At 40.4% G+C, this 12797-nt stretch overlaps 1 protein-coding gene across 1 annotated transcript in view; it reads left to right on the plus strand.

Moving 5' to 3' along the window:
* The window catches only part of ARHGEF26 (Rho guanine nucleotide exchange factor 26), a gene marked incomplete at both ends in the record, with an annotated part of 100516 nt that overhangs the window by 18556 nt on the left and 69163 nt on the right, over positions 1–12797 (plus strand). Inside the window, one exon of the mRNA XM_084232577.1 lies at positions 10763–10819. Coding sequence (XP_084088703.1) covers positions 10763–10819 — 57 coding nt within the window. The remainder of the gene's footprint in view (positions 1–10762; positions 10820–12797) is intronic.

The following is a 12797-nucleotide window of genomic DNA, read 5'->3' on the forward strand; positions in this document are numbered from 1 at the left end:
AGCAACAAACCCCAGACATGTTTATTAAACAAAAATCAAAACTATAAAGAGATTAAAAAAAAGACAAAAATTAGTTGAAACCCCTCCCCACACCCAGTTACTACTGACATTTTGATATATAATTTTTCTTTTTTTGGCGAGTATAGTTATTTTCTTTCAAACAAAAATTTAATAAATATACAAAAAAATTTTGTTGATCATTATTTTTCCCTTAACAATAGTATAAATATCTTTTTCAAATGATTAAATCTCATGTTTTGTAACTCATTGTTTTTTTTCTCTTACCATTGTTCTGTATGGCTTTCCATGTCATTAAACTTCCTTTCACAGTAACATTTTCATGTATTATATGTCATCAACTGAGTAGGTGTTTGGCTCTTTTACCCAGTTCTCCATTAGTAGTCATTAGTTCTGAGCCTCCCTGGTGGTGCAAGGGGTTAAGATGCAACCTGTGAAGCTATCCGCAGCCACTGTAGCACGAATTTGATCCCCACCAGGGAGCTACGCACATGGCACAGCAGACCTCTCCTGGGTCACTTGCTTCTCCCCTCAGCAGTGTATTTCAGTCAGTCTGCCTGTTCTGTTCCCTACTCTGTCTCTGGTGAATCCTCTCACCCCTACACCTCTGGCCTGTACCCTAGTTCTTGCGTGTATAAATAAATATTTTTTTTTTTAAAGTAGTCATTGGTTCCTAATTTTTTATTTAAAAATTGAAAATTTAGAGTTCATTAAGTTCTTTAAATCCATAATTTTTGAGTTACAGAAATAATGTGGATGCATTCTCCTTATTATAAAATTAAACATCTCAGTTATGACTGAAATCAGCCTTGATTCCACAACTATCCCAACCCCTCCAGTGTTTATTAGTAATTAGCCTGGTCTGTTCTTTGGTATTTTAGTATACATTCCAGTTTTTAAAACTGCTTTTTTTTTTTTAAATAGTCTTAGAGAATTGGCCTTTCCACCTAAAATTAGTTTGCCTTTCTGTGTCATTAAATTTTTATGTATTTTCTTAATTTCATTTTCTCCTCTTGATTGTTGGTAAAGAGGACCATAGCTCTCACTTATCTCAAGTGGAGAGTGTGAATACATTTGGGTCTAGACTTAGTAGCCCACAGGGCAGTGAAAGCTAGGAAGAGCCACAGGTCAAAGAAAGGAATTTATATAGTGGGAGAAATGTCAGGACTAATCACAAGTTAAATTTCTAGGGTCCCAGCTAATGACTTAGCTTTCACAGTGGCAGAAGCTGTGACTCAGTGTGAGATTCTGGTTTCTGCGGTATTGGTGGAAGCCCATATTTTAAGAGAATAACTGTAGATCACGAAGTCAGAAGTATTAGAAGACAGTGAGCTGTTGTGGTTAAGAGCATAACCTTTATAGGTGAGCAGGCAGGCTTGAGTTTGAATCCCAACTTCCAGCTTTACCACTTATTAGGGTTAATTACCACTTTTCCATGTCTCTGTATTTTATAAAATAAGGGGCTAGTAATACCTTCCTTGCAAGGTTGTTATAAGGCTTAGATGCCTGGAAAGAACAGCACCTGGGGCAAGGTAAGCATTTCAAATACATGGAGGACTAACAAGAAGTCAACCAGGAATTAGCTGGATCAGAGAGAGAAAGCCAGCAAGGACTGACTGAATTCATACATGTTTATCAACTAAATCGTACATAGCACAGCAGTTTATTCTTGTACATTTAATCACCTATCTGTGGTTTGTACTTTCAGTCTCCTATCTGTGTTGAAATAATTTGGGTTCATTTGGGGATGCTGAGAGAATGATGTAGGCCGTAGAGAAGCAAAAGCTTCAAGCCCTGGCATTTGTTATCTGAATTTACCATCATTTTATTGACTTGTGCTTACCAGGAGTCTGAGAGTGCTTGTTGCTTCTTGAGATCTTAGAACTTTGGTGAGGATTATAGATAAGCTTAACAACAGAAGGCCAGAGAAGAAATCCTTTTTTTTAAAAAAAAGATTTATTTATTTATGCATACAAGAACTGGGGTACAGGCCAGCGGTATAGAGGGTGAGAGGATTCACCAGAGACAGAGTAGGGACCAGAACAGGCAGAACTGACTGAAATACACTGCTGAGGGGAACAACGGGCGAGACAGGAGAGGTCTGCTGCACCATATGGGTACCTCCCTGGCCAGGGATCGAACTCATGCTGCAGAGGCTGCAGATAGCTTCATGTTGCTGTGCTTAACCCCTTGCACCACCAGGGAGGCCCAATCCATTTTTTGAATAAATGAATTAGGAGGCCCCTGGTATGTAACTTAACAAATTTTCTAATTAAGTACATGATTTTATTAAATAGGCCATTGTCTTCTACCTCTCCTTTTTAAAAAAAGAGAGTGTAGGGCCTCCCCGGTGGCGCAGCGGTTGAGCGCTGGGTTGCGAAGCTGCCCGCGGCCTCTGCGGCGCCGGTTCGATCCCCGGCTGCTCCCCGGCCACCGGAGGAGGGTCCCGCATGGCGTGCAGACCTCTCCTGCCGCCCGCTGCTCCCCTCAGCAGTGTACTTCGGTCCTTCTGCCTGCTCTGCTCCCCGCTCTGGCTCTGGTGAATTCTCTCACCCTCCCGCGCTTCTGACTGTACCCAGTGCATGTGTGAACAAACAAACAAACAAATAAATAAATAAATACATAAATAAAAATACATGCCTCTTTGAAAAAAAAAAAATAAAAAAAAAATAAAAAAAGAGAGTGTACTACTCTCAACTATAAAAAACAATGAACTCCTGTCATTTATGACAACATGGATGGAACTGGAAAGGATAATGCTAAGCAGAGTAAGTCAGAAGAAGGACAAATACTGATGGTCTCACATTTATGTGGAACATAGGGAAACATAACAAAGTGTCAGTCAAAACCAAACCTGTAATAAGTTTTTAACATCTGACTGCAAAACCAGGGGAGGAGGGAAGTGTAGAGGGGGAGGAAGCAGGAACATGATGGAGGATTGTTGGGGCTCTGGTAGATGCCAGGTTATAAAAGTGTACATTTGTAGAGGTTTGAACCTGTTAACGCCAGAGCAGATACAAAGATGTAAATGTACTTTAATTCAATTAACATAATTTGGAAGAATAAAAAAGGTAATGTTTTCCCTAGTTAACTATCCCCCCTAAAAGCCTGTCATTGCCCCCCATCTTGATATCATTTATCTGATCTTTGGTTGCACAGATCTCTGTGGCAACTGGTAGCCTGGATAGATGATCTCCCAGGCCTCTCCCAGACCCATTCAGGGCTGGAAACAGCTTGCTGGGCTGATTACAGAGGACTGTTTCTGGACCCAGGCAGATTTTTCTTTTTCCCAACTTCAAACGTACTCCCCAAGAGGCTGTTCCCATGTTAGTTACAGTGAAAGCCCTCTAGCTCATTTGTAATTCTAGGGCTATTTGAGTTGTATTAAGTCTGTAGCAAAGACCTGGGAGTGACTTTGTCCTGTGGTATAATTTTACTTTACTATTCATTCCCTTCCCACTTGAGCTCTTGAGAACAGAAGCCTGTGAATAGCAAATCATCAAGAGGCATGAATAACCCGCTGATTTTCAGCTAGTGAGTAAACTCCGCAAGTTCAAAGGTTTTAGCTCAAAAGGGTATTCAACGTACACTGGCGCTTTATGGAGCTCAAGCGAGCTTGGATTATAAATATCTGATCTAATTTTTAATTGGCAACTTTTCTGAGCTTTTTCAGTTGGTCAATCTTCTGGGGTTCTTCCACTCTGGTTTCCCTGGCTGGTGGAGAAACAGACGAGGAATGTGCCTCCCATCTTGTTTTAGAGCACTATCAGTCACAGAAGGTCCTGGAAACACGTCCCTATTTGCCCCCCCAGAAATGTTGGTTTGGGTGGTCAAAAGACTGGTGTAATTGAACGTGGCTGTTTTCCACAGACACAGCACTAGCTCCATTCTGTAGATAGCTCTATATAAATGGCAATGTTTGGGTCTACTTGAGGCTTAGTAAACTTGTCTTATAGTTTATTCCAGCCAGTGGAGTCAACAACCAAGGAAATTTGCACAAAGTTTCGTGACACAGTACTCCATGGGGTAAAACACCCATGCTTGTGGTGAGTGTCTTAAACCTCTTGCTGATTTTTGGGGATGCTCATCCCTGCAAGATGCTCATCCCTGCACAGTATCAAGAAGAGTAGTGATGTGAATTTTAGATGGAGTATTTAATACTATACTTTTATTTATTTATTTATTTATTTATTTATTTATTTATTTATTTATTTATTTATTTATTTATTTATTTATACAAGCACTGGGTACAGTCAGAAGCACGGGAGGGTGAGAGAACTCACCAGAGCCAGAGCGGGGAACAGAGCAGGCAGAGGGACCAAAGTACACTGCTGAGGGGAGCAGCGGGCGGCAGGAGAGGTCTGCGCGCCATGTGGGACCCTACTCCGGTGGCCGGGGAGCAGCCGGGGATCGAACTGGTGCTGCAGAGGCTGCGGACAGCTCCGCAACCCAGCGCTCAACCGCTGCGCCACCGGGGAGGCCCTAATACTATACTTTTGAGTCTATACATTGAAGAGTTTATCTTCTCATAAATTTCAAAATATACATTTTGGTTTAACTAGACAGTGTTTGATACATTAATGAAATATTTTGTGCTATTCTTTATCAGTTTTAGCTATTAATTTCTCTCTCATTTGGACATGGGAAATAAATTGGTTATAAACATCATAGGTGAAGAATTTCAATACAACTTGCAGTAATGAAATATAATTTATTGTTACAAATTTGAGACTAGTTAACATTAGTGAGTCTTCCGTATTCATATATTTTAAAAGGAATTATTTATTTATGCATACAAGTACTGGGGTGTAAGCCAGAGGTTTGGGGGGTGAGAGCGTTCACCAGAGACAGAGTGGGGAGCAGAATAGGTGGATCTACTGAAGTACACTGCTGAGGGGGCGCAGTGGGTGAGGCAGGAGAGGTCTGCCGCCATGTGGGTTTTTTATTTTTTGAATAAAATTTTTGAAAGATTTATTTTTATTTATACATACAAGAACTGGGGTGCAGGCCAGAGGTGGGGGGAGGTGAGAGGATTCACTAGAGAAAGAATGGGAAGCAGAACAGGCTAATCTACTGAAATACACTGCTTAAAAGGAGCAGCGGGTGAAACAGAAGTCTGCTGAGCCATGTGGGTTATCTCACTGGCCAGGGATCGAACTCAGGCTGCAGTGGCTGGTGACAGCTTGATAGCCTTTAGAGTTTAACCCCTGTGCCACCAGGGAGGACCTGTATTCATATTTTAAAACTTTTGTCAAAACTGTAGTCTTGGGGGCCTCCTTGTGGCGCAGCGGTTGAGCGCTGGGTTGCAAAGCTGCCAGCAGCTTCTGCAGCACCGGTTTGATCCCTGGCTGCCCCACCCCCACCCCTGGCCACCGGAGGAGGGTCCCACGCAGACCTCTCCTGCCTCTGGCTGCTCCCCTCAGCAGTGTACCTCGATCCCTCTGTCTGCTCTGCTCCCCGCTCTGGCTCTGGTGAATTCTCTCACCCTCCCACGCTTCTGACTGTACCCAGTGCTTGAATCAATCAATCAATCAATCTTAAAAAAAATGCATACTTTAAAAATACAAAACAAAACTGTAGTCTTGCACAGTTGCTTTATTTGACTATATTTTTATCCACTTTAAATCTTGAAGATATTTGCATGCATTCATATTTTTTCTAAAGTCTATCATGGTAAGATTTGAACAGTTTTGTGAATTGGCTTGATTACACATAGTGAAGAACTCCAAATTGAATCAAATTCTTAGTGTTTCACTAAACTACTTTTGCAATTCAAATGATTGATAATGTTAAATAACTAAGGAGGAATAAAAAGTTAAATGAGGTTGGAAGAGATCATTAGTGAAGCATTGATTTGACCTTCTCACTTGTACTTAACCCGAACTACCAATAAGAAATGTATATTTTAGGGTCTCCCCTGGTGGCGCAGCGGTTGAGTGCTGGGCTGCGAAGCTGCCCGCAGCCTCTGCAGCGCCAGTTTGATCCCCAGCCAGCCGGAGAGGGTCCCACATGGCACGACAGACCTCTCCTGCCGCGCCCGCTGCTCCCCTCTGCAGTGTACTTCGGTCCTTCTGCCTGCTTTGCTCCCCGCTCTGGCTCTGGTGAATTCTCTCACCCTCCCGTGCTTGACTGTACCCAGTGCTTGTATAAATAAATAAATAAATCTTTAAAAAAAAAAAAGAAGAAATGTATATTTTAAAGATTGAAAAGGAGCCTGTGCAGTTTTAATTTTTTTCACTTTAAATAGCAAGATAGGAATCAGGTTTTAGAAAATGGCATATTACTTTTTCTCTGTCACACATGGAAAGAAGGGGAACATTTGAATAAATGTGATAAACTTGATAATATTTTAGATTCTCTTAGCAAAAATGTACAAATTGCAAAAAGAACTTGCATATTATTGGCATACTAAACATACTTTAATGTGCTTTATACACTTTTTTTTTTAATCAAAAAGATGTCTGGATAGTCAAGTGATTTTACTTACTGCCAAGGTCACTGTCTTTGGCCAGAAAATTTCCAGATATTTACAATGAAAACTTTTTGACACATTCTTTCTTCGTCCTTTTCCTTTCTTCCTCTTTCCTCCTTCCATTCTTCTTTCCTTGTTTCTTTCTGCTTGATGTTGGGCTTAATGTTCTCTTCTCTGTCTTCTGGCAGTCTTTGCAGGATGCTTTTTATACCACTCTCGCCCCCTCTCTCTGGGTCTATCTCCACAATCTCCTTAGTCTGTGAAGTTGTCTTGCCTGTTTATGACCTCCCTTCAGGCAGCGCTCTTGGTGCAACTTAATGTAGAGCTACCCATGGAACAGGAGCACAAGTGGACATCAGGGTTCCTCTTGGCTCTGAGGAAGAACCTTCCAGCCTGCCCTGGGAAGGGTCCGGAGGGGCTGAGACTGAAGGACAAGCCTGGGAGCAGTGGTCTGGCCGCCGGCCACAAGTGCACATTTGTCAAAATTCTGCAGAGCCTATTTTCAGACTCCCTGAAGGTGCTGCACTTCAGTTTTCTTAATTATGACCCAAGAAAACATCCTGGCATCTTTTTCTCTGTTGCAGGAGCTTTGTATGGGCTCTGGTTTCGTATGGAATATTTTATCATTGCTTGTATTGTATTTGTAAAAGATGATACTTTGCCTTTTTCAAAGCAACCTCTCTTTCCCCTTAAGAGAACAACTATCTTAGGGGGGAATTTTTTCTTTCCTTTTCTTTTGATCTAATGAAGTACTCTTAATCCTTCTGTAAACCAGTTGTCATCTGCGTAGGCCTCCGAGCACACATGTTCCCCTCTCTCCCTGTTAAGACTTCTGGGTTTGAACTCATTAGTTTTTTGCAATGGAGATGCCAAATAGGGTGAAGAGTCTTGCTGGTAACCTTGCCTGAAGACATTGCAGGCCTGGCAACTGGTTGTGGAGCCACCAGGAAGTGAGACAGAGAGGAAAACCTGACATTCCTGCCTAGAGCTGGAACAGTGGTTCTGTTCCTCTGATTGTCTCCTCCCTTATTACAATGTACACAAAAGCCTTTCAGCATGAATTCTTGCTAACAGTCTGGTCCAGGGTCAGGTGGAAAAGCTAAGAACATTTCACAGTGTGGGTTGATGAGAAAACCCCATTTGGAGACTTGGTACAATCCTGGCATTATAGAGGAGCAATCGTGATGATTGCTTAACCCTAGAAATGGGGTGCCTCCTGGAGAGTAGGGTCTCTAATGCATATGATGTCATAGTTACGAGCATAAGCACTGGAGTTGGACAGGCCTGGTCTGCAACCTATTAGCTGTGTGATTTTGAATTCTAAGCCCTGGTTGTTTTCCACATTTGTGAATTGGGGGCAAGAATGGTGTCAACTTTCTGAAGTTTTTATAAGGATTCAATGGGAAAGGGCTTAATGCTTTGCACATTTCCTGGCACACAGTAAATATTCAATAAATGATAATTTTATTATTGATTCAGGATTCTTTCTACTATATTCTGTGAGTTTTTCCAAACTTCAAGTTAAAGATACGAATATGTGTGTAGTTTTGAAGATGGACCTGCAACCCCTTTTTAGTCAAAAATCCACATATAAGTTTTGACTCCTCAAAGACAACTCCAATCATGTCTTCATATCCACTGAGGATTGCTTTCAGGCCACCCGAGGATACCAAGGCCTGTGGTTGCTCAAGTCCTTAGAGTTAACCCTTCATGCCTGCGGGTTTGCGTGTGTGGATTGGTTGAATCCTTGAATGCTTAAGTCCTTAGAGTTAACCCTTCATGCCTGCGGGTTTGCGTGTGTGGATTGGTTGAATCCTTGAATGGAGGGCCAATGTACTTATTGAAAAAAATCTGCTGTAAGTGGACCCAGGACATTTAAACCCATGTTGTCGAAGGGTCAGCTCTAATTGTCATCATGTCTATGACAGTCCACAGGAGACTTTGCACCTGCTGTCTTCCTGTACGAGGCCATGCGTCACTCCCCTGGGCATTCCCAAAGACTGTGCCAGGTGGCTGGGAGCAGCGTTAAGGATATTCTTTTCCAGGTCTTCAACACCTAGGAATTCTATAAAACTAAGATTGCATCTGCAGTTAAAATGTTTCTCTGGGTCTTTCTTCAAGCCTCCCCCTTTAATTGTTGTCCTTTTGCCACTTTACTAGAGCCATCTCTCTTGCCCATCGCAAATCTTCTATGGCACTTTGTCCCATGATGTCAAACCACTGGGGCACAAGATAAAGGGGGTAAACTTGAAATACTGATTCACAAAGCCTCCCTTAATGAAGCCACTGTTTCCCCTCCCCCACCTTACTAACAGTTGCATTCGCAATAACATTTTACTTTTAGGAGAAAAAAAATTTACTTTTAAGGCTCACAGCACTAAAATTGGAAGTAATTGTGTTGTTTTGGTCATAGGTGGTTAAATGATCATATAGTGATTACATAATCCAAGAGACTCTTTCACACTTAAAGCTTAATGGTTCTGGGAAATTTTAGGAAATAAAACAAAAACATATTTTTTTGCATCAGATTATGCTAGGGTTATATTAGAGTAATAAGATAGCCTAATAATTGGAACTCTATTGCATTAGGAAACTGGGGGGGAAGGGATTGACATAAATATGATTTTTTTTTTTTATAGAGGCATGCTTTATTTATTTGTTTGCTGGTTTGTTTGTTTGTTTTTGTTTATACATGCACTGGGTACAGTCAGAAGTGCGGGAGGGTGAGAGAATTCACCAGAGCCAGAGCGGGGAGCAGAGCAGGCAGAAGGACCGAAGTACACTGCTGAGGGGAGCAGCGGGCGGCAGGAGAGGTCTGTGCGCCATGTGCGACCCTCCTCCGGTGGCCGGGGAGCAGCCGGGGATCGAACCGGCGCCGCAGAGGCCGCGGGCAGCTTCGCAACCCAGTGCTCAACCGCTGCGCCACCGGGGAGGCCCCATAAATATGATTTAAAGGATAACAAAAGATAGTATAAAATCTCCAACTGCTAAGGAAAACATTTATTTTTAAAAGAGTGATGGTAGATACCAATCTTTATGGTTTTTTTTGCATCTGTGAATACATTTAAGAGAATATGTATCACATTTTAAAACTTTTAGGTCTGCAATTAGTAGGAAAATAATACCTTTTTACTGCATCAAACTTACGATGAAAAATTTGAGATATTAGAATTGGATCTAGGGAATATGGTTTTAAATATTTTCTTAGGATTATAATAGCAAAAATATTTAGTTACATTTGTTGTATTTTGTTTCTATTAATTTCTATTGTGAAAGGAGAGAACTCTTTTTTATTGCTTTTTTTTTTTATAAACAAACACTAGTATATTGACTTCAGTTATTTATTGACTTCAATTATTTTGCATGGAAGAACTGGGGTGTAGGCCAAAGGTGTGATGAGGAGAGAGGATTCACCAGAGACAGAAGAGTGAGCAGAACAGGTAGATCTACTGAAATACACTGCTGAGCGCAGCAGCAGGCGAGACAGGAGAGGTCTGGTGTGCTCGTTAGTTCCCTGGGTAGGAATCGAACTCAGGCCTTAAAGGTGATAGTGCTGAGACTTAACACCTAGGCCATTAGGGAGGCCCTTTACTGATCTTCTGTAAGTGTAGGATTTAATGGGTTGATATTTTATACATGCCATGGTTTTCGGTAATTTAATCTTTGACAGAAAAACGGGAGTAGCTTTGGTGTACCAGACTCACTGCTAGGTATCTTCTAGAATTCACAGTTCTACCTCTGTCCTTCAGTTTAGAAGCTGCGTTGTGATAGAACTGCAGCAGTCAAATAAATAAAAAGGTGTGGTGGCTGAAGAAATAATTGCAGTGATTTTACTAAAGGTACAACTGCAGTGCTAACATATGAAACTGAAATTCTTGGTTGTTCTTACAAGTACTTTTGCTTCTCTAAAGACTATCGGGTTAGCATTCTCACTTGTTGAATTCAGATATGCTGAAAAGACTGCTGAAATTTGGGGAAGGGAGGACTTTGTTTTCTTGCTTTATTGGGTTTTTATAAAGAACATTATTATTTCATGGAATCTTGGTGAAAAACAGTGTTGACATTACTCTTTCAAAGTGTCATCCTGAATAGTAAGCTCTTAGAGTAATGGCTTCATTTTCTTTATTAATAGATTTACTCATGTTTGATTTAGGAAAGAATTTGATAAATATTTAGGAACATCCAAAACTAAGTCTGGAACAGATTAAGTTAACCTGTAGGATAATGTTCTAGATATAAGTGAGCTCAACTTCATTTTGTTTTTTCTCTTAGGTGAAAAAAAATGGATTATCTCAGACAGTTAGCCAAGAGGAAAGAAAGAGACAAGAGGTATGTTTTCTGCTGAGCAGATGGTTAGAGCTCTGAAGGGTGTGTGTGGTTGTCTGTGCTTTTACCTACTGTGTGTACTTGTTCAGTTTTCCTCTGAAAATATATTTATCTTCTTCCTTTTATAAAAGCAACATGTGATTTTTTAAAGATTTATTTATTTATGCAAGAACTGGGGTACAGGCCAGAGGAGCAGGAGGGTGAGAGAATTCACCAGATACAGAGTGGGGAACAGAACAGGCAGACAGACCGAAAACACTGCTGAGGGGAGCAGTGGGGGAGACATGAGAGGTCCGCTGCACCATGTGGGTATCTCCCTAGGCGGCTGGGAATCGAACCCACCTGCAGAGGCTGTAGACAGCTTGACAGCGCTGTGCTCAACCTGCTGCACCACCAGGGAGGCCCAACGTGTGATCATTGTTAACTAAAACTGCACATAACCTCCAGAAAAGAAAAATTTTTAAATATCCCAATATTTTAATTTACAAAACAAAATACCTAGTTTAAGTATTTAGACTGAATGAAACTGATTTTAGATTCTAGACCTGAAAATGGATATGGTGGAAAAATTGGTGAAATCTGAATAAAATATGTACATTTGTCTATAGACAAAATGTAATGTAACTTGGTTGTGTAATGTACATTAGCTAGAGGAAGCTGATTGGAGACACAGGCATCTAATCTCTCTGCAAGATTTCTATAAATCTAAAATTAATCTAAAACAAAAGTTTAGTTAATAAACATTAAGTAACAATAGGGTTTCACAACTTGAAGTTTAAATAAAAGCATTTTAAGAAAATTGTTCATTGTAGTGCTACATTATGTTCTCAAAGCACTTCCTTCCTGTCTTATGAATAATAATGTGTATATATAAGTCTATGTATATGCACACATATAAATTAATTCCACAAATAGCAGGAAGAATCCTTTTTTCATTGACTTGAAATAGCAAACATATAAGGGAACATTATAATGCCATTTTTTTAAGTTAAAAAATATATAATATTGGGATACCCATCACTGAGAATTAATAATAATTTTATACATATTTCTTAAAGAAATTAAAACTTTTGATAAAAAATAATAATTCCCATATTCTCCCTGCCAGGCCCATGCCCTCCTCTCTCTCCAGAGGTAGCTATTATTATGAATTGGTCTGCATTCAAGAGATTGTTCAGTGTTCTAATGTATGCATTTGAACATTGCTATTCTTTTAAACCTTATCTACTTGAACCTATTCTATTTCCTGTATGTTTTGAAAATATTTGTCCGGATTTGTTATAGCAAAAAGTAATGATAGCAACAAATGTAACTTTATGGTTCCTTTCTGCCCCTTTTGCTTTTAGCAGAGGTAACCTGATTTGCTTTTAAGTAGTTGATGTCTTGATGTCTCTGTTGAAGGATGTTTTAACTGTTACTACATTAAACCTGTATTAAGCTACTACCACTTATTTGTCTTTTCATGCCATCTGTTCTGTTTAGTTTCTCCTATCTGTTCCAATATTAGCTTTTTGGATTTGATTATTAAAGCTTTTCCTTTAGAAAATATTTTAAGTCATTCCAAGACACGATATCCATCAACAACCTGAAATCTTTTCTTTTTGCTTAGGAAGGGAAAAGTATAAATTAGTTACCATTATACACCTGGAGATAACTATATTGATTGGATAGCATTACAACTAGATGAAGGTTAAATAAGACACTTAATGTTCCTACTCTTTACTCTGCAGATGGATATAACACTTCAGTCCCTGGAGCACACAGAGGCTAGATTAGCACATTTAATTAAGACTTCCCTAAATGCATGTGGATGCTAAGAAGGGCGGTGAATGCTGAGATTAGCATCACTAGCCTGACTTATAAAGTATGGCCCACCCCAGCAGCTGGATGTCTGCCTTCCTGGACTGCCAGCTCCCACCTGACCTCAGCTGCAACACAAGGACTTAAGAGAAAGTCCTTCTTGTCCTTTGGGCCACAGACT

The sequence above is a fragment of the Talpa europaea genome (genome assembly GCF_964194135.1).
Source record: "Talpa europaea genome assembly, chromosome: 4".
Taxonomy (NCBI): Eukaryota; Metazoa; Chordata; class Mammalia; order Eulipotyphla; family Talpidae; genus Talpa; species Talpa europaea.